Source organism: Ciona robusta, chromosome 11 (genome assembly GCF_009617815.1).
Source record: "Ciona robusta chromosome 11, ASM961781v2".
NCBI classification, from domain to species: Eukaryota; Metazoa; Chordata; class Ascidiacea; order Phlebobranchia; family Cionidae; genus Ciona; species Ciona robusta.
This window is the reverse complement of record NC_143245.1, coordinates 6929300-6951153: the sequence shown is the minus strand read 5'-3', so window position 1 is coordinate 6951153 and position 21854 is coordinate 6929300. Positions and strand designations below refer to the sequence as shown.

The 21854-nt window shown below is 35.3% G+C and overlaps 5 protein-coding genes across 5 annotated transcripts; 2 read left to right on the top strand and 3 right to left on the bottom strand.

Moving 5' to 3' along the window:
* Positions 1-1353: 1353 nt before the first annotated feature.
* Positions 1354-3551, bottom strand: LOC149728898 (cysteine-rich protein 1-like). Its single transcript, XM_089887898.1, has 4 exons — positions 3410-3551; positions 3198-3292; positions 2288-2345; positions 1354-1881 (listed from the first exon to the last, which is right to left on the bottom strand). The coding sequence occupies exons 1-4, from the start codon at positions 3450-3452 to the stop codon at positions 1826-1828; spliced, it is 252 nt and encodes an 83-aa protein (XP_089744024.1). The 5' UTR covers positions 3453-3551; the 3' UTR covers positions 1354-1825.
* Positions 3405-13473, bottom strand: LOC149728895 (barrier-to-autointegration factor-like). Its single transcript, XM_089887897.1, has 3 exons — positions 13283-13473; positions 9270-12309; positions 3405-9104 (listed from the first exon to the last, which is right to left on the bottom strand). The coding sequence occupies exons 1-2, from the start codon at positions 13406-13408 to the stop codon at positions 12163-12165; spliced, it is 273 nt and encodes a 90-aa protein (XP_089744023.1). The 5' UTR covers positions 13409-13473; the 3' UTR covers positions 3405-9104; positions 9270-12162.
* Positions 5938-7062, top strand: LOC149728897 (uncharacterized). The gene has a single exon (XM_089887838.1). The coding sequence runs from the start codon at positions 5938-5940 to the stop codon at positions 7060-7062; it is 1125 nt and encodes a 374-aa protein (XP_089743964.1).
* On the top strand, positions 10339-11832 carry LOC149728896 (protein SPATA45 homolog). Its single transcript, XM_089887899.1, has 3 exons — positions 10339-10444; positions 11018-11132; positions 11602-11832. The coding sequence occupies exons 1-3, from the start codon at positions 10352-10354 to the stop codon at positions 11622-11624; spliced, it is 231 nt and encodes a 76-aa protein (XP_089744025.1). The 5' UTR covers positions 10339-10351; the 3' UTR covers positions 11625-11832.
* A 725-nt stretch (positions 13474-14198) lies between the features above and the next one.
* On the bottom strand, positions 14199-21726 carry LOC149728894 (CCAAT/enhancer-binding protein zeta-like). Its single transcript, XM_089887760.1, has 18 exons — positions 21418-21726; positions 20747-21140; positions 20398-20523; positions 20044-20150; positions 19609-19762; positions 19319-19409; positions 18928-19104; positions 18473-18576; positions 17987-18117; positions 17680-17801; positions 17050-17307; positions 16468-16728; positions 15999-16199; positions 15723-15875; positions 15373-15446; positions 14894-14986; positions 14562-14694; positions 14199-14425 (listed from the first exon to the last, which is right to left on the bottom strand). Exons 1-18 carry the CDS (start codon positions 21586-21588, stop codon positions 14278-14280), a joined length of 2898 nt encoding a protein of 965 aa, XP_089743886.1. The 5' UTR covers positions 21589-21726; the 3' UTR covers positions 14199-14277.
* Positions 21727-21854: the final 128 nt, after the last annotated feature.

Genomic DNA, 21854 nt, shown 5'->3' with positions numbered 1-21854 from the left:
TGGTAATAGCCATGCCTTTAATGGATTATTTGTGAATTCTTATTTATAGTGTCATAACAGATTCATGTTTTGTGGACATTCCTCAGATTGTATTTCAAACAATGGAATCGCCGTTTATGGAAAAGACAAAGAACTCTTTGCTATTTCTGTTCCCTTTCTACGCTCTCAGTGTGACAACGCATGACTCGGCGCGAATTCCGCAAAAGGAGGCGCGTCACAATGAAACACGCCTCAACTATGACGTCACAAAGCAGAAACACCCTCTCAATTGAGAGAGGAAAAGTTTCGGTGATTCTCTCGCGCCATGAAATGTTCCAATACCCGGGTTATAACGGACGCGTGGCCTTGTTGCAATACCAGTATAATGTTTTCGCGGAAAATAGGTCAACTTTGGGGTAACTACCAGCAACTGAGATAAACCTCTTTGCGCTGTGATGCATACATTTACTGAAACATGTTACCATATACGGTGTTAAAATGTTCATGTTTTCCAATAAAAACGACAAACCAACAGTTAGTGTGTTTACAGTACACTAAAACAACTTACATAATATTTTAAAAAAATACAATGCCGCCTTAACTGTGAATAAAATTAAAATGACCTCTTTATTATGGCTACATGAGAATTTGAGCTATTTTTTGAGTTTTTCTCTAAAAAAATACTAACGAAAAGTGGACGATAGGAGTGCATTTAATTTGTCCTCTAGTCACAGCGAGGTATTGCAACTGAACTATTGCTGAAAGCAAAACATACGCAGAATAACATTGCACCATCATTCATTCCGGACAGGATGTTATTATTTGTTATGATTATGAAAATTATCGCTTGCTTTAGATTGCATCATCCTTTGTGTAATGTCACCTCGTGGGATAAAACCGTTGAGTTTGGTTTACAGTTTCAAAACAAAGGTGACATTAATACGTTGCCCTTTACTGGCATCTAGCGGTTGGTCTTTAGAAAAACATTTTTTATATTTTTTTAAAGTAATATTTATTGACGGTGCTTGTAATGTCAAAGAAAGGTTTATTTATATTTATAGAAGTATAATGTTTGCTTAATTTCACGTGTTTCTTAGTAAACTACCAAGGGAGTGCCTTCGTTTTCCGTAATTGGACTCTAATTTAAATATTTATTTAACCTTTGCAGCCTTTTCATTGTAATTGACTACAGCCGCTCCCAGCTGCTGTTCAAAGTACAGGAGCAAAGTACAACACGACGTGGAACTATTTTCGTGGAGTTAACAACAACTTTGTTTGCAGTTAATACCATTGGAAACACAGAGACAAAAACAACGACGTTCTTTGGGAGGCGAAGGTTCAAACCTCGGCCAGCTTACTCAAAACAACAAAATGTTTAGTATTGTGCGTTTCTGGTATATTTTTGACTTAATATATACATGAACTCAGTCCTTACCGTGGCTTGTTGTATATACATAGGTATACATACACATTCTATTCATATACTATAGTAAACACATGCTAATTATACAGAATATAATTTTGGGAGAAGTTCTCTAATTTGCATACCAAACAAGAACTCATTTAATTCGATAGATAGAAAACGTGCAATGTTATAGATACATGAATGTAAATATGCAGCATAAACTTTTAAGTGCTCTGACCAGTTTCCTTTTAAAAAATAACATGGTGTTTAAATTTTGAAAAATATTCATTTTTGATTCATTTTATCTTAAAATTGCCGTAATGTAACTTTACAGGTTGTGTGTATTTCACTGCTGTTGTGTATTTTGTGGGTTGAGTTATACGGAGCGTGCTTAGCTTAGAGGGTTTCTAAGATATACAGTATAGATGGGTTTGGTTGGTTTTACTTCCTTGGAGCAGCTTCGTAGCTGTGACTCTCAGTTCCACCATGTCCATAACCTGGAAGATGAGGTTTCAATCGTGCATATTTAATTGTCGTATTTTGAGTATTCGTAACTTTGTAATATAAAGATCTTTGCTATTACAAAGAGCGGAGTACATAGTGCGTAAAACGGGGGAAAGATGGTACATGTTTCGTCTTCTTTTACTTTCCAGTTTTGTAGTAAACAAAGATTATTACATATTTATACAACCGTATAATTGCAACTTTAAAGAAGCGTTGTTAACGGTAAAAACAAGACCAGGAAATATGGGATATTGTGGACTAACGGTATTCCTTTTTATCCCACAGTGTTACGTGTCAATAAAAGGAGATGAGATGATTAGATTGTCATCAGAAAGCATAACACATCAGCCCAAGTGACTATGTGTAAGTGACGGAAGCATTCATGTGGTTTGTACCTACCTTTGGGACCGAAGAGAGCGGAATAACACGGGATGTTGCAGTAAGGTTTGTCATCATGCTAAAACAAAAATAAACCATTTGAAAATAAAGGTAATTTCTGCAATTCGTATTTTATTCAGTTTTTATTGTGCTGGATATTATACAACTTAACGCGACAGATACATCATTGCGAGTTCTCATAGACATAAACAATTTCTGTTTTGATGACGTCACTGCGGTGGGCGTGACGTCATTCCGCAGTTATTTTCCACATGTCGCTAAACAGGATACAGAGCAGCTTGTCTGGCAAGATAATGATAAGAATAGAATTCCCTTGATAATCTCAACTACCAAGGTCAGACAGGCAACCACTTTAAACCAAGACTTCTTTCTCTATACATACCAGTTTTAAGACCATAATTTTCGGCAATATAAGAAAGCAAAGCAATAACATTTATTGTAATCTGGGGTTTAAGTGTCTCTTTTGAGTATTAAAACATTTATCGAGTTTTAGTATTGGTCATTTTACAACATGAGTATATATCATAGATCGTATTGGAGTATATTCGTGCTAATCAAAATGTGCCATATAGGCAACATTTTAAACTAACATGGGTTGGTTTACCACAGACCCTGTCTGTAATTTTGCTACTATTGATTTTATTTGAATTCAATACTTATTTGAGTAACATTTGCACCATACACAGTACAACATGTAGGACGAACGTATTCCCTTATTACCTACAAAGCGATCACGTAGCATTTAAATTAAAAAGTTGTGTTTTCGTTGTATACAAATTGTGTTTACAAGTCGGTTAGCCGTTGTATAGTTTCTGTCTTTTTGGTATTTTGCGTTTATGTGCTTCTTGTTTTGACTTTCCAAGATATAAACATTTCATGTCTATAATATGTTCACACACTATAGATATACCTCGGATAGTTTTCCAGGTTGTAAAGTCTTCTTGCATTTTTCGCATCGTAGACACGGTTTATGCCAGGTTTTCTTGATTGCTGTTATTTTCTCGGCTAGAAACATTTTTTTGATATAGAATATCTACATTGTGTTTATACGTAGCTGAATAGAACTTTCAATATTTAAACAGTTTATAAACAAAATGTATATAAAGTCAACCGCCTACTCACCGAAGTAGACTGTCTTGCCACAACCTGCACACTTTTCAGACATTTTCAGAAGTCACTCGTTTAAATAACTCTAAAATGAATAGCAATACCTACAAAGCTATAGGGGAAAGTAAATACACAACTTTATACCACATGTTGCTACGATTCAGTCATACTAGCAGCTCTCAGCATGCCACACTGTGTACAATGTAAAGCTGGGATTACATATCTTAAGAAACTCACAGTGAGTGCGCTTTTACAACTTCGTCACCACTTTACTATGAAGAGCAAACCTCGCACTTCAAGTCCACTAAAACAATGTAAACTTCCGTGTGAAACCACACTTCAAAGCACATTCTGTCTACAATAGTTTTTGACGAAAAACCAAAGCAATCGTTAACAGTACGGCATCGCTTTTGTTTAAATCTACCTCAACAAAACAGCAGCTGTAACGACGTCCTTACGACTACTACTACAGCGAAAGGAACAAAGGGCGGTTAACACAATAGCTTTGTGGTTAAATTCGAAATGTTAATTAATGTAAATAAATATGAGAATGAAAGTACCTTAAAGATGTCCATTAAAAACCTCAGTATATATTTATATATTTCTACTACAATAGAAACCTTTTGATGGCAAGCTTATACATCAAACAGACAACGCGTCACATATGTGTACTATACTAAAATAACTTGCTCTGAAAAACAGGCCCGATAGAATTCTTGTTATAACTGGAACAAAACGTAAAGCGTAAACATAGGAGCAACAAACATGGTATCTGCTCCGTTTACTTTTAACTGGTGCGCCAATAACATGTTCGTATACTGAGCGTACACGAACTAACATGCAAAAGCAATTCATTTCAGTACGCTGAGCTAACGGTCCTGTTATCATCCGACCTATACCGTTGCCAGTCATCGTCAGTTTGAACTGCTTTTCCAGGCGCTCTGTTCTAGTGTTCTATCTCAATTAGGGAGCTTCCATGCGATAGCTAATCATGCAATCTGTCACTATGTACTTTTACACCGAGCCGCCTTATTCATATTGCATGCGGGGAACAAGCAGCGAAAGGTCGTTGGTTCGCTGACCAATTTCGCAGCCACGGTCTAATTACTTCTATCCCGCAGAGGCAATTGACTTGAATATTTAATTAGGCAGAACACTTGCCAATCCATGCTAAGCCTATTGACCGTATACAACGAACACAGGGGGCGTAACATATGTCCAATGTAACACGAATTCCGTAACTACATATGCTTCGCTACCATGCGGGGTATACATCTCTGTTGTTTAAACTGTCACCGTCGCTTTAAAATCGAAATCGAGAAAATCTTTTCATATTGAATATTCTAGTGTACTGTGTTTTTTTCTCATGGCAAATTGTGCTACAATTTAAGGTATATAATTGGTCTAAAATGTGTATACGATCAAAACAACTCCGTACTAACGTTATAAAAGCTACTTGTTTCTTTTCTTTTAAGGTAAAATAATCTCTCAACAATCGGTAACAACCTATGTTTTCATACAAATATCATCTTACAATGCTGGAACACTATATATACGTATATACACTACCTCTGTGCAGAACGTTTTAAATATAAGTCGTTCTGAAATGGCCAATTCTCGTTAAATGTACATCCCATTTTAAATGACGCAACCAATATACGTGAACAGATGCAAAAGATAGACTATATACGTCTGTATTGTAACAGCTTAGATAGAACAAACTAACCGCGTTCGGTTTAGAAAAAGAAATAAAGAGAACGTCATATACAGAGACATTATACTTTACAGACCCTGATGCGTTGAGTCAGGGACAATGCAAATACGTGCATACCTTGAAACATAGATGTATTTAACCTTACATAGCGTATAACAATACTCTTTACATTTTACATACAAAATTTTAGCCTCATATTACGTGTTGCAGCGGATTTTCAAACCACTATTTCAAGAGACTGCTTGATGTAAACTCTGTTTGCGAAACCCGCGGCCAGAAGCTTTATACTCGGATAGATTTGTTCCCATGAGGAACAGATGGCAGCAGGGTGGAAATGTCGCGTGGAAGTAAAGCCACAAAACAAAACAAACCTTTTACTTGTACTTGGAAAATACGACACCAAACGTTGTGTCGATGAAATATGGTAGAATTTCCAAAAATGAAGCACAGAAGTTAGACCGAGTAGGGTGTGAAACATAGAGTAGTCGTGTTTCTTATACATACGATGTATATTACTTTATATATACAACTTCTCCGTTTAAACATTTCACTCACACTTCATGGTGAAAAACAGCGAGAACAAACAATTCGCGTCTCGCTAAACACAATTACTACATACAAATCTAATATGCAAATATATCATGGTATGATCCATACTGAACGCCAACTAACCTCGATGTATCCGGTCAGTGCTTAAGACGCATGGTCTGAGTGGTCGTGTTGTTACAAGCGTGTTGTTCCGAAACGATAAGGTTGCTTTAAAACTATTGAAATCGTTGTTAGTTAGAATTAACAGTTTGAGTATTTGCGCTGTTATTTTAGTTGTGAAATGGATAGGTTTACGACAACCTATGATGTCACGATGACGAGTGCTGTTGATGACGTCATTATACCGAAAACTAGACAAGTCAGTTTTATTATTCCGTTGACAATCGAATGCATTATAGTGGCATGTTGTATATGGTTAGCCGTAACGTTGGTCATTCATGGAGTCAGAACTAACAGATTTAGACGTCAAAGTGGAAACGACCTTAATGGTGGGATTGTGTACAGTTTGGCTGTTGTCTCTACTCTGACGGTGGCTGTTCGATGCTGCTGTTCCATCATCGCTATTACACTCCCTCCTTATAAACCAGGATTTGACGACGAATGCGAAAGAACTAGCGACGCCGTTATTTCACTTTACCTTACTGCGTTGGTACCAGTGTATTTGTTGTTGTGGTTCCGGCAACGGGCAATATACGCCCACCCACTAATGTCAAGCTCTCATAGCAAATTTATCATTTTGCTGAGTTGGTCAAGTATTCTCTTTTTGCTTTGCGCCGGGACAGCTGTAGTTCTAGTTTTTACCATTCCGAAAAACAGAAAATCGAATTATTCCGGCTGCGAACTCAAGACACGCGAAAGTGTGAACACAGCCGGATCAATTTTAACAATAATCGGACAGTTGATGCTTTTGGTTCTTTTTATCATTCCCCTTCGACGTAATCTACAAGGCTGGGGATCATTCTCTGTGATGCGGAAAGCTTTCTGGCGGAAGTCGGACTCTACGACTGTTAGTTCACCGCAAGTCGTAAATGTCAATGATGATAATTCAATTGGAAAACCTGGGCTTATTGGCACCAACTGCACGAATGTATCGACTCATACTGAAGCAAGTTCCTCCACAAATGTCCCGATTAACAAAAAGATTCTTCGCATCATACAACGTTCGATAGTCCTTGCTACGATTTGCATCTTAACAGACGTTACTGCGATGGTTATTTCGACCTACGCAATGCCAAAAGACGGCACCCGAAACAACGTATACGTTTTATATGACACCAGTCTTCTTTCCAACGTCATCTGCATTATCTTGTCGTTCGAGAATTATAAAACAATGATATTCCCAACAATTGAAGTCACAAAAGATTCATCTTCGGGGCGAACTGGATCTCTTGCTACAGTTTCATGAGGTTACTCAAATTGAGAGCAAGCTAACTGATGTCCAAGGATTGATGTGCGAATTTTACTAAATAGTAAAATACGATTAGAACTTCTGGAACGGGTCATGTAAATTGTAAAACATGTATAGGAGGGTGGAGGATGATGGAACGCCTTTTTATTTTAATTTTCCGCCTCGTTTGGTAATAAACAAAAAAAACATTCAAAGAACCGTACCTTAACGACATCCATAAATACCGTTGTTAATTGTTTAAAACACGATCATGGTATTTAGATATGTGCTATAAAGACGACCCATCTTCCCCCACCCTGCTATATATGTTATGTGGCGCAGACGAATTTTTAAGGGCATCCAAGTTTGGCTTGAATTAATAAGCGAACGGATCAACAAGAATATCGTGTTATTTTTTCGACATACCTGTTTTATATTTTCTAATGCCTCTATACCCGCCATTTGTATCTCATATATACTCCCAAACTTTTTTCATACTAAGCATAATTCTTTCGAGTGCCTTTGAACCTTAATACAATCAACTTGCTTAATTTGTCTCTGACGTTTGATTGGTTACAGTTGCTAGTACGTCTGACGAACTGGAAATTAAATCAATTAGTTCCCAATCACTTATTGGGTACTTGGTAAAGTAGCGAACCGTCGATACAGCTGCTGGCATTATTTGGCAGCGCACCCAACGTCGTGTATATACATCCACAAAGTAACACATCGGTAACTGCTGTGACAAGGTGTATGAACAGAACACCTAAATGTCCATAGGTAACAATGATGCACTGAAACGTCTTCTCTGTGTTTCACTTGAAACCTAAAAAGTCTAATAATACCCAATGCTGGAAGTTCAATGCATTCAAATAATGCATAACAGTGGTAATCTTGACGTTGGACAAAACAGGTTCTTTTAATGGTGCGTCTGTGATTGCGCAAGGGAATACCATTGTTTTATAATTCTCAAACGACAAGATAATGCAGATGACGTTGGAAAGAAGACTGACGTCATAAATGTTATAAGCAAAGTTTCGGATGCCGTCTTTTGGGAGTGCGTAAGTGGAAATAACCATCGCAGTAACGTCTGTTAAGATGCAAATCGTAGCATACAAGGACTATCGAACGTTGTATGATGCGAAGAATCGTTTTGTTGATCGAGAACAATTTATCTGAAGAGCATTTATTGGAGTGGGTGTTTGTAGGATCTCATTGCGACAAAAATAACTACCAATTTTCACTGGATGTTGACTCATTCCAGATTAGTAGGCAGTTGTTTTATGTAAAAAAATAACAGTAACTTTCCATTTCTGTTAGACAAACACAAAATAAATAAGTTTCTTTTTCTTCATATTAAGACGGATTGCTTGATAGCTGGAAGATGCATGTGTGTATGTCAAAAGAACTCCCCTTGTTCATGAACACGCTTACTTAAAATTTCACCGACGACCAGTCGCCACTGCACCACACGACAAGGTACGGGCAAGTCAGCAGTGTTTTTTTGTGTTTAATTTTGATTTTTGTGTGTGTAAATGTGTTTTATACAACGCTGCTGGGTTGACGATATGCCTCAAAAGCTGAAAACAAGTCTAATAAACGTATCTGTACAGGGAAATCGAAAGCATGCAAGGAATGAAATAAAAGTGAAGAAATGCTAAATCCTAATGTTATTGCGCGTGTGTGTAAAACGATTTAACGAACAAACTGTTACTTTGTTTTGGAGCTATGCCCTATTTGAAACAATAACCTAAACCCAGCAACGCCGCGAACGTATTTTGTTTTATGGTGAGCCTCTTCGGGTATAGTCAAGAAAAATACGGCGCGAGTGATAAAATGATACAATACACGAAGTGCAACTATTCTAACCAACATAGTTGGCCTACGCTCGAGACTCACCGCTTATGGCCTTAACGTGCAATTAATAAATGTACGATACCGTTCACCAGTACTACCATTTGTACCGTACTGGTGTTGAAGCTTCTGTTCCATCATCCACTCCTCTTCGCCTGCCGAACCAGAATACAAATCAATTTGCCATTTTCATATTCTTTTCCCGTCTGTTTTTAAAACAAGTGTTAATCAATACCTCACCATAGGCTATATAGCAAACCCTTTATTGTCATCCTAGGTTATATGACTGAATAGCCAGTCGTTTTATCTGCTGCGGACAAACATACGTTAACCCAAATAACAATATATATACTACGAAGCTAAAATCTTACCTTGATAGTTGAACGGTAATGTTGAATAGTCCTGATATTAATCCAAAGTCCTTTAAAACTTCAGCCAAAGCCAACCTGGACCTGGAAAATTAAGATGGATTGTCTCTTATACAGACACACAGTATAAATTAGAGGGTAATACTTTAAAATATATCGATACCGGTAGGACAACAAGAATAATACAACCAAACACCAATGCCCGTGGACAACTGGCATTAAAAATACCAACAACACAAAAGCAGAACAACAACTGCCAAACTCGGCAACTCAAAGAACAGCAGAATATGCAAAATCAAACAAGGAACAAATCCTGAGCATAGAAACAGCTCAGGAAATAAACCAGCATGAGAAATGTAACATATTGCAGCTCGAACCAATGCAATACCAACCTAAACAAACCAACTTCACTCACACAAGTTGGGACCTTGCAACTGAAGACCAAAATCACATTTTCAGTGAGGGACTTAGGATAAAAAAGAAACCAAGAATTCTTTTCATTCCACGTACTTTGCATGAAACGGTTTTCGCGTTGCTTCTCTTCGCCGAAGGAAATCTCATGCGTTTCTCGATACATTTGATTCGGGAATTAATTATTACCAGAGCCAGTGTTTCCAATAGACTGTTTTTGCGTTTAAAATGTTGTTTTGTCGTCCCCGATGTCACCGTTTAATTAAATTTCTAAAAATTATATTTGTGTGGCAACAGTTTATTTTAAGCGGTTTACGATTAAATTGCCCATCACCAAACTCCCCAACTTATGTTCTAAAAATAAACATCTATATGCGCCATGTAACTTGGCAACAATAAACGCCGCCAAGATTTCGTTTTGGATTTTTTTTTTGGGGGGGGGGAGGGGTTAACTACTCATGGGGTACTTTGTGTAACCTATTGGTTTAACTATAATTAGATTTATTAAGGCGCTAGTGAAGAATCTTCCCCCACCTTATTTGCTAACCCCTAATCCCTAATCCCTATAAGTATAATTGTTCCAGTTAATATTATACTAATAAAGAATCTTGCTTTCATTGCTTTATGTACAATTTTAATTAAATTACAACAATAGGTTGAAATATTATACGAATATGGACGCATTTGGAAATTCAAGAGAATCCTGGTGTGCGGTCGAGTTAAACAAATCACAATCGTGGTGCAGAACAGAACGACAACACTTTAAGGTTGCACATAAGTATACTCACAAGTCAATACATGAATTTATTTTGTTAGCTGTAAGACCATACGTTGTGTTAAAATAGTAATATAGCATTCTCTTATGCATATATTCGTATGGCATAAAACTTTGGTCCCACACAAGTCAACTATAATAGGAACTCTAATCTTGTGTTAACGGATGCTTGCGTCAATGCTCCGTATGGCCTAAAACTTTGGGACCCCATTCAATCTAAATAGGAACTCTTTGTGTCTATTATGTATTTAATAATGTGCAACATTTTTAAATGACATAATGTTATCAGATTTGTTAATATAATACGTTTGGATGACCTGATGTGGTAAGGTTATATAAAAGGGGTAATAGGGAGAAAAACATTGGTTAAGATGTTAAAAAATCCTATTTAATCTTACACCAATGGCAGTGACTAGTCCATTAAATCTATATTATTATTTCCTTTGTAATTCATATCTTTTGGTAATTAAAAGTTTTATGCCACAGTGATACAAATATTTTTATATTTCTCGGACCAATTTTAACTATTATAACTTTAAAGAAAAGTTAAAAAAAATAATTTCAGGACAATTTTAAAAGCTCTGTGTTCAACCCAACAAGAAACAATGAAACGGAACAAAGATGTAAATGGGAGATAGAAGCTCCCACACATCGAGAGAAACGACATTATGAAATTGCTCGTAAGAATAATCGTACCCTTAACTTACTAATAAAAATAGATGTCTATCAATAATACCAATACAGCTCAATAGTATCAGTTGATGCTTAAAACACATAACATGACACTGAGCATTAGATATGAAAATACATTATGTGAGTAATAAAAAAACAGTATAGGGTGTTTTAACTTTTCGTGTCTGGTATAAATGTTGACACATAGATTGTGACGTAAAGTAAAGAAGGTGTTGTATTTATACATGTTTGCTGTATGAGAGAATAGCCGTGGACCAACTACCTAAGATTTCTCATTAATACAAGATAAATAATGAGTTTCTCGTTTAAAACTACCTTTATACTAAAATCTTCAATATACATTTGGAAGTTCTGTATTAATACATTTACCAATTTATTGTATATTTTTTATGGTTTGTTGTAAAACAAAAGCAGAAAATATACAATTTAGAGTATAATTTCGGTTTGTCGTTTCAGATTCTTACCAGCTGAAGTTTTAACAAGAGATTCTTAACAACTAGTTTCGTATTATAGTTGCGTTCTATTTAATTAAAGACCAAAACATAAGAAATGCCAACAAACATATTTTATTTCTATAGTTTACAATATACAATGATTGCATCACGATTTCTGAGATTATTAGCATTACGTAGTATTGCAATTATTTGATGCCAAATAAACCAAGACATATTCGTTGTTTAACTTTAATGCTGCTACAGTTTTGTCTGAATGTTTAAGTTTAGTCTTTAAAGTAGTGCTTAAAACAATGTTTGCAATGAGAAATAGAAAATATTCCAGAAGAACAAAATATTTACAAATATTTAAACATATTAGAAATGAAACATTTTGCTAACCCATATTTTGAACACAATTTGTTTTAAAATCTTTATTGAAAATAGTTTAAATTTTACTAAAAGAAAGAAAAATAGTCAGTAAATTATTTACAACGATCGTTTAAAACCAGCAAATACCAAGTGAGTTACACCCATCCAATGTTGCCAATCAGAAATAGCAAATTGCAGTTGAAATACATTGTCCTTATAAATTGGCATCACACCAATCTTTTAAACACTGATAGGCATCGTTAGCTTGCTTTTTGTTTGCACCACATGTATCTTTAAACCAATCAAGGAAAAGCTCGTCACTTTTTTTCAACAAAAGGAATTGACCAAGTAAGACGTATGCCTGTAAATTAAATACATTAGGGCATGGCACTGAACAACAGACAACCCAAACATAGGAAAAGGAAGCCGACAAGTATATATTACTACTTGTAAAAGATTTTGGGGGGCAGAACATTTATATTAATAGGTTATTTTTGCTATCTCATAAAACTACAAGTCAAAAACGATGCACATGGCTGAACACCTATAATTCAAGATGTTTTCAACCAGATACGAGGCCACATCCAACAGATGCCAAATGTTCAAAAGAGCATAGGAGTTCAACAAACCATTTTTTTCTTTATACCACAAATGGTTTTTGAGTTATGACAAAAACATTACAGGATTGCAAACAGTTGAAGATGTATGTATGTAACTATGTATGTAACCTACTTTATCCCCGCGTGGCCGGAAAACGACAGACGTTATAACACGGGTGTTCATACACCCAGTGCCAGCTTACGAGTTACCATGTATGTTACTGTGTGGGTGATTATTCTTTTTGGATTTTTTCACTTTTTTTTGGATGGCTGATAATTTGGACAACCCATTAGTGACCACTGGGTTTGAGCAATTGTCGTTAAGTGTCTTGCCCAAGGATACATACGCCCACAATGGTAGCAGCGACGAGCCTTGAACCAATTACCTCTGGGTTAGAGGCAGGCGCGCTAACCACTTAGCCACGGCGCCGGACAAGATATTTTGTTTTTTTTTGAACAGAAATGCTATGGGTATTGGGGTTGAACCAATAGTTAGTTTGTAGAGCTTGTATGGTTATTTGACTTCTGTTTGACATGGCCACGTAGACTATCTGGTTGAAATAACCGAAACATCCGCAACCAGGCACAACTTGTAGTTTTACTTTTATTATATATACTTAGTAAAATATTCCTTAAATTAGTTGAATGCAAGCTGCATGGTTATTATATTTTATACCAGGATCACGACAAAATAAACTTATTCCAACAAGGTTTTATCTTAAATTTTGAATATACCTTGTCATATCCTTTATCAGATAGCTTTTTGCCAAGAACTTTCCCAATTCCGGCAACAGTTTCAATTCCCTTTTCTCCCATTGGCTCCCCAACAAAATCCTGATGCTTCTGGCTTGTAGAAGACATGATGCGTTTATAGTTTCAAATCTATGCACAAGATTCTACAACCTAAAGATTGCATGGAAAAATATTATAATATTTTATGTGCTACTACGGGTGGTTAGCCGTTTCTCATACAAGCGACGCAATATACACAGAGAAGATATTTTACACGTACACTCTAAACGATTGGTTGTTTAACATAATTTCATAACAGTTTTCCTGTGAAAGCGTACTATAACATACCATACGTTAACTTTAAACTAAATGCTACGAAACATCGATAGAACAAACATTAAAGTACAAGCATACACCTATTATACTAAGAAACAACACACAACACGAACTTTCGTCATACCATATGACTTGCTTACAATTACGTAGTAATGTGAAAAATCAGTGGGCACGTTTCCCGCCATTTCTATAATAACAAGAAACAAACGTGGCGACAACTCGCGGAGTTTCAGCATAGAAATAATTGCAAAAAAGTATTTTGTAAATGTCGGGATTTCCATATTGAAATAATTTGCTTTCAGATTTTCTACATAAATATAGAAATATGCTGTTTCTCTGTATTCTTATACCTTACTTCTGTGTTTATTTCAATATTAAACATGTGAACATACATTAACATTAGTTTATTTTAACCAAGGGTCAATTTAAAATACTTTTAAGTTGTACAAGCATTACCTTATCAGTTCTAGTTACGCTTTTAAAGATTACCTGGGATTACATTTCATCTTGTTACTGCTAGAATCTTGACTGCACCTGGTTAAATATTTACTACAAGTATATTTGCACAAATTTTAAAGCCTACTTCACACCCGCTTTTGTTTTATTTTTCATTTCACGTTTATTTAATAGTCAGAAATTTTCAGAACACAGAGCATGCACAACTAGTATTGCCTTCTTTTAAAAGGTCGCTTTTTGTTATTCTTAAACTTTTGTGGTTTTCCAGATGAAGTACGCTTCTGTTCCCATTTTAGTTGTTTACTGCTTGATCGATCTTTGTTTACAAAAGCAGAACTTGTCCCACTATCACCTCTGGATACAATAAGCCCAGATTTAAATAAATTAATCATATTTTTTAAACCACAGCACAACAATTCATTCAGTCGGTCATTCAAAAACTTGCCAGAAGGTTTTACAAACACAAGAATACAACAATTTTTAAACAGACCTGTTTGTTACATTTTCCTCAAGGAGCAGGTTAAACTGATCTGTGACATCATCATGACGACGACGTTTTGTTGATTGTGTTGAAACAATAGAGTTTCCTTTTTTCTTTTTTGCTTTTTTGGGCTGATTATCATCTACATGAACAAGTTTGACAGTACTAATAATACATTAGAAATTGTGCATTACCAAGAGAATACCTAAAAAACTAAACAAGAATTTAAGTTAAAAACCAGTTGACATTATCAAAAAAATGGCCCTTTCTCCCAAAAAAAGGAATTTTCTAATTTTATTCCATAAGCCATTAAGAAACATCAATACTTAAAAGTAACAAACCCTTTGAAGAGACAAACATTCCTGCATTTTCTAAATCTTCCTCCAAAAGATCTTGTTCATCATCTTCCATGTTGAAACCATAATCCTCGTCATCTGCAAGATTGCAAGGTTTGAAAAATTAATTTGAAATCAAAGTTTGAAAATAATATTTAAGTAAACAAACATTTAAAATCTCATTGAAAGTAAATTATGTTTTAATGTTTGTTTAAACAACTGAAGTTATTTTTATGCACAATATTCTTTATAACGCGTGTCTGAAAACTTACATAAGGCTGTTAAGCAGTTAGTTCTTCAGACCCTATAGACTTGAGCTACTACTATTTTTCAGTATGATACATGAATGTAACTAATTATTCTTGTGTAAAGGGATAACCAAGAATATTATAACACCAGTGTCAACTTACAACATAACATATATATACCTTTGTAGATGATTATTGAAAACTAATAAGCACAACATGATAAAAACATAGGCCTACCTGATCTATTGTCAACTTCATCAACAGAATCATCATCTGAAATATCATCTTTCTCATTCATTCTCTTTGAAAAACTACAATAAGAGTTTGTAAACTGTTAAGCTAAGATGATCTATTAGGGGCAGTTGACTGTGTTATGACTGTATTACTTGTAATAGTAGCAGCATTCAGCCTTGAACTGTATCCTATGCATAAAAGGTGCACCCGTGACCCCAGTGCCAGACATATATTTTATATTTAATCATTTTTATATTATATATATATTAAAAATTAAGAAATCTTTATTGTAACATTAAGAAAGTAAAATTCCTCAAGTAGTTTAGAAACTAGAAACACCATAAATGTTTCACCTTTTCTTTGATATTGAATCTGAGAAATTTAGTTTTCCGCCTTCATTTGCCATAAAGTTATCAAATTCATCATCAGACACACTTTCAACATCACTTGTGTCATCTTCTTTATCCTGTCGGGCTCCTTTCAATTTATTCTGCTGAGTAAAGTACCTACAAACAAACAAAAGGTTACAAAAACTCACTTCAATAGATAAGGAATAGATGTTTACACTACCATATTAAACCATAGAAAAAAACATCTAACCCAACTAAATAAACAGAAATTCAAGTTACTTGTGGAAAAATATTTCATCTGGGCTTAAATTTTTCTTTTGCAAAAACTCTGGTGTGTTGACCGGCATTTGACTTTGATTAAAAGCAGCATGTTTTCGACGGTGGTTCTCCGTTAGTAATCGAGGTTCATTAGCTCCCTTTTTCTTGTTTTGGGTTACTTCTTTAGATTTAGGGTTCCGATAAACAAATCGATCTAAAAACCTAAAAGAAAGTTTGTGGGAAGAAGGTTGAAACTTTTAGTTTGTTTTATCTATGAAAGGTTTTTTTTATGAACCAAGTTTCCTAAACTGCTGTTACTTCAGAGAAAATGTCTTAGTTTCTTTTTGTACTGTGACATAAACAATTAAACAATATTGTTGCTGATAAAATAAAAAAAGGAGCAAATCTTGTTTATAAATTGAGAATATTTACGTTGGAGATTTTTTTAAGCATATACTACAGACAAGTTACAATCAAACCATATACTCACTTCATTAAAGTATAATCATTCAATGGGTTGCCGGTCCTCGGTTCTGATGTTTCGTTTCCTAGAAGTTCCTTTGCATATAGAGCCACTGTGGGGTGAAAGTGACGAGCCAACGTATGTATCTCCCACATGTGTGTTTGGTCAGCACCAGCATATAGTGGATTTCTATGAAGAGGGTCGTAAATATTGGCAGAATGACGCATCGAATCCTTATGCTTGTGTGTCCATGATGTTAGCTTTGTGTTGACTTCATTTTCCACAACTCTGGTATGAAAACAATGAATATTAATTTTATTTAATACAGTTCTGTCGAGCTAAAAGATGGAGTTGTATATTATACAAGTCACACATGATGTATTTAAACACCTTTGGTGTTTTCTTATACACTAGAAACACATGGTTTATTTATACACCTTATGCTCACTGTAAACTAGAGCATATTTTTACATCATACACATTATTAGATATCACTTCATTTATAATTCCAAAGCTCACAATCGCACACAGCTCTAACCTCGCCTATTACAAACAGCAATATAGCTCACAACACATTTAACGTTAATGACACTCAACAACTATCCTCACCCAGTCTCCTCATCTGAATCTTCCCTAACATCCATAAAATGCTCCTGTCCATCATCATCCATCTCATCCTTGAGTGAGCTCCCACCTTCCAACTTTGATCCAAGAAACGAATACTTGAGTGCTGGCCTCACTTTACAGAGTTCATCCACCATGGTAAGCACGGCAGCACAGTATGATGGAAGTTGTAATGTAGTTGATTGAAGTAAGCGTTTAACGTAAGCATGAACACGTGGTTCACATACATCAGCTTTCATTGATCTAAATATAGGACCGATATATGAAATTAATTAAATAATAGCCAAATTCTGGCCGAAACCATAGGTCCCATGACGTGTCATGCTGCAGGAATAGAATATATAAACTACAGAGATAACATCTAAAATCTGTTTTTATGCTGTTTTTCAAATGTCAGTTGTTCTAGTAAGTGCCCATTGTTTGGGTGCAGCATTTTTATTTTAAATGCCGTGTGTTGGATACAAAACCATAAAACAATCTAACTTCGTAAATTTTTTAAATGGTAAAGCCATACCATGTCGTATTTAATAACAGTCATTAGTTAATCATTATACGACTTTGTGCATTAGTCTTTACACAAACCTATAACAGTGTAAAGGACTTAGTTGCATTTACCTGTACAATAGATTGAGAAACATGGGGTGTCGGTGAGTACAAGTAGGTAGCTCCGTATGAAGAATGCTTGCATAGAAAGCATTGTGGAAGCGATCAGGGACCTCATTTCGTGAGTTGTATACCTGGAAAAAAATGTTGTCTTTTTATGTATTTACAGTGTTGTAATCATTTATTAAGACTAGTTACACATATCTTTTTGTATTTTGTTTCATGTTAACAGAGTCACACAAATTCATTTATAAGGTTTCCCAGAACTAAGACCTCAAACCACCAGACTTTCCATCTATATGTTCATCTTCTATCTCACCTGGTAGAGCAAAATTAGAGCCTGCACTGTTGTACTAAGACTGGCAACGTGAACAGTCTTGAATAGAATGTTCAGTTCTTCTGTGATTCCTTTCTCAGACGAATCAGTGAATGGAAAAGCTCTGTTTATACCTAGAGAGAAACTCGAGATTTAAAAATGTTGTGATTTTATATTTTATACACCTTATGTGAAGAATGTTTTTGAAGAAGTCTTCTTATACTAGAAACATTACTTTTTTCATACACCTCATGCTCTCAGCCAAACAGGCAATTTAGATCATGGCATCTTATACACCAAAAAGACATAGATGCCTAATCACTTTAATTGCAATAATGTATGTGTTGTAGAGACCATGTATGAGATATGATTATGTCAATGTCACTGGCTTGTACCAAATTTGCATTCAAAGCTGCCCAACTATTTTTAAGTGTTTATTCAGACCTAACTCTATTATGCAATTCAACTAATCCATACAATCTTACCCACCTGTCAACAGAGCACTTAACATCTTGTTACTTGTTGATTTCTTTTTTAAACTTGCTTTGAAGAAGCTCATGTAGATTTGTACAAGCTTTAGGGCAACTTCTTTTCTATAAAGTTTCATGGGAAGATAAATATTATTAACATGGTGTATCACAGCATAATATTTACTCATGTTTATACTAAGCTAATTGGCATGTTGTGTTTATGCACCTTGTGTGAACTGTCAAGTTATAATACAATTGTTTTTTTTTACACCAGGCGCACATGGTGTATTCATACATATGATGCTCACTGCTCAGTAATAACATCAACATGGGTGCCTTCTTATACACCAGACACACATGGTGTATTCATTCACCTAATGCTTACTGTCGAGTTATAACATGGGTGACTTCTTATACACGAAACACACATAGAGTATTTCGGTCAATCAAACAAAACAAAAAATGAAACTTTACCTTTCGTGTGAAAGCATCTGAGCACTAAGGAAACAAATGCAATAATATTGGGCACGAGCTGCAAGGTTTGGTCGAAGTAGAAGGTCCCGAACCTCAGTCACAATGATCTCTTGCATCATTGGATGTTGCGCAACAACACAGTTGAGCATGTGTAGAGATTTCGAGGCAATCTTAAATCTGAAGTTTATATTTGCATTTAATAATTTGAATAATTCCGTTAATTAAATTGGACGGAAGGAATGTTTTTAAAATAAAACACTTCACAATGTTCATTCATTCACCCTGAAGAAGACCCCTATATAGGACGTCAAAACACAACTAGTGCCAGGAGAGCTGTTTTTGAAAACAAGAGCCAGTCAGTAACATTTTTATATATATATAAAATATTTACTTTGGGTCTCCAAGTTTGTTAACAATGAGTGACAGAAGAGCTTTCTCTTGCTCGGGTTTGCTTTGTAGAAGTTCCAACGCCACCGACATTGCTGTGGTCATGAAATATAGAGCGGAGTTATAAGTTAACATGCATTAATGTATATTGGACAATGGTAGTCACATATTTAAAGTGTTCTGATTCACCTTATTCATTTGTAATAGGTTTAAGCAGGAATGTTTTATTTACCAAACACATTATCTAATATTATTGTTACACCTATATATACTATTTTTATTCATTAAATTCACCTTTAGTTTTTGATACTTCCATGGCATCATGCGACATGGTGGTAAGGTGCTCAACTATTGAAGCAAAGATTAGTTTTAACTTATGCTCAAACATCCAGATAATTAATCTTCTCCTGCACGACTCTAGTGACCATTCACCACTTCCATCTTTTGCCTGGGTAGTTATGAAGGTTGGTAAGTATTCCAAACCAACTAAGTTAAAAAGAGATACTTGCTTTGATTAATAACAAAATCTGATGAAAATTGACTTTAAAATGTGTGTTCAATTATATTCTATAAAATATTGTTGTCATGAAAAAATTCACTAATTATAACAGCAGCAACAAAATAGCTTTTCACATTCATTGGTGGTCAGTTAAAAGCAAAACACCTTCAATAACCATAGCCCAATATATTAGCAAGGTTGTTGTAGGTGATTTACTCTACACTGCTAACCTGTAAAGACAGCGTCATAACATTGATGGCTTGTTGACTGAACGGTCGTAGTTTTCTTCCAACAGGCAACAAATCACCAAGCATCAAGTCTCGTATTGCTTCCAAGCCTGTGTTGTAAGGTGGAAATAAATTTATACCGCACTCTGTATGAGTTAAACCCCACAATGCAGCACACCAGAAGCCTGATGTGCACGACACACTTGGTTCATCATCCACCATCATTTTAAGCACAAAAAAAAATTAAACCAATTTGCTCACTTTAAAAATTATGTGTTTAAATTATGTATGTTTGTATATATGTAAATGGTTTAATAAAGTTAAAACTTGTGTGAGTTTTCAGTTATAACAACTGACCCATAATAGCTTCCCTTCTTCCTTTCTTCTTTGCCATATTAGAGAGAAGCTCAAGAGAATGGAAATTATGAATAGGAGCTTCCTGGACCATGAGAGACAAAGCAGCAACACGATCGGACAAAGTTCCTGTGGAAATCAATATAAAATAAAAACCACAAACAAATAAAACATTGTTACAAGCAGTGATGTACTGGTTCATATCATATTGTTGGTTAATTTTCACATCTATTACTACAGTTTCACATTTTAGCATAATTACTGTGCTATTGCTACCTAAAGTTTTGATAAGGTTGAATGCACCATAGCGTGTATTAGTCAACATAAATGCTTACACATCACATATACATACCTGCTTTGGCAACTGTATTCATCCATTGAGCGTTCCCCGATTTTTTTACATTTCCATCCAAAGAAGCTTTCTTCTTGAAAAGAAGCACCTCATTATCAAACAACTTGCCAGCGTATTGCTTTAACACATTCAGGTAAGGTTGCTCACTCGATATATTAGCAGCTGGCTCATCTTGGAAAAGTTCGTGCCACAGAGTTGTGGTTTTAACCAAGAGTCGAGTCGGCATCTTATTTAGGTCAACTGGAAGAGGACGAAGGTCTTCAGATTTTGTTGAAGCCGATACTTTCTTATCTTTGACATTTTTAGAAGATTTCTTTTTGTCTGCTTCGGTTACAACAGGTTCTTGATACTTTTCAAAACCAAGCTCAGATATCAAGTTGCTGAATTCATCATCCTATAAACAAACATATTTGTGTTTTTCTCCACGTCGTACACCATGTAAGTCTCTAAACTACACAGCATGATATTCTATATCTGGCATAGGTATCACATTTTTAATTTTTTTAGAGGATATAGGATGACGTTTTAATGCACTAAACGACTTGATTTGGCGCTATGACATATGATGTTTAAAACAATCCAAAATCGTGATGTCACCCTATACACCTATTATATGGCTTCTGGCTAAACAAATTTAACTTTCTGTAGTAAATTATCCCAAAACTACTTACTTTAAAAGTATCTGTAGTTTTAATAACAGTATTTTCTCCGTTATCTACATCTTGGAGCAACTTAAAGTCTTCTTCGTCACCACCAAGAGCAATGACGTCATCCAAGTTTAAACCATCTGAATTTGTTTCAGTTTTTCCGAACTTTTTCTTCATTTTCTTATCGCGAATCATGATACACACTAAACCAATGTATTTTTATATCGACTATGGTAGAATTTGTACTCTGTTTTAATATTCTAGGTTTTTTAACGCAGCAACTTAATTCCACATGTAATGCCAGTCGAAATTACATGGGGTTTCCCCTTTCTCGTAACTAGAAAGCTCATAGAAAATTCGTCGCAGGCGTTGGTGGGGACTAAAAAACGTCGTAAGCGTTGGAAGAGACCAGCAGCGTTTACAAATTTACTGAACTTGAAAGCTAGTCTATATTCTCAAAG

Bases quoted from the DNA above. Each gene is read 5' to 3' on its own strand.
- LOC149728898 (XM_089887898.1), bottom strand. From the start codon at position 3,452: ATGTCTGAAAAGTGTGCAGGTTGTGGCAAGACAGTCTACTTCG. The intron at 2,346-3,197 runs GTATATCTATAG...TTTTTGTTTTAG, and splicing joins AACCTGGAAAACTATCCGAG to CATGATGACAAACCTTACTG. The intron at 1,882-2,287 runs GTAGGTACAAAC...CTCATCTTCCAG, and splicing joins CGCTCTCTTCGGTCCCAAAG to GTTATGGACATGGTGGAACT.
- LOC149728897 (XM_089887838.1), top strand. From the start codon at position 5,938: ATGGATAGGTTTACGACAACCTATGATGTCACGATGACGAGTGCTGTT.
- LOC149728896 (XM_089887899.1), top strand. From the start codon at position 10,352: ATGGACGCATTTGGAAATTCAAGAGAATCCTGGTGTGCGGTCGAGTTA. The intron at 10,445-11,017 runs GTTGCACATAAG...AAATAATTTCAG, and splicing joins CAGAACGACAACACTTTAAG to GACAATTTTAAAAGCTCTGT. The intron at 11,133-11,601 runs GTAAGAATAATC...TTGTCGTTTCAG, and splicing joins ACGACATTATGAAATTGCTC to ATTCTTACCAGCTGAAGTTT.
- LOC149728895 (XM_089887897.1), bottom strand. From the start codon at position 13,408: ATGTCTTCTACAAGCCAGAAGCATCAGGATTTTGTTGGGGAGCCAATG. The intron at 12,310-13,282 runs GTATATTCAAAA...TTTAATTTACAG, and splicing joins CTGATAAAGGATATGACAAG to GCATACGTCTTACTTGGTCA.
- LOC149728894 (XM_089887760.1), bottom strand. From the start codon at position 21,588: ATGATTCGCGATAAGAAAATGAAGAAAAAGTTCGGAAAAACTGAAACA. The intron at 19,105-19,318 runs GTAAATATTTTA...TATAAACTTCAG, and splicing joins AACAAACTTGGAGACCCAAA to ATTTAAGATTGCCTCGAAAT. The intron at 14,426-14,561 runs GTCTGTTTAAAA...TATTGTATCCAG, and splicing joins GAGGAAAATGTAACAAACAG to AGGTGATAGTGGGACAAGTT.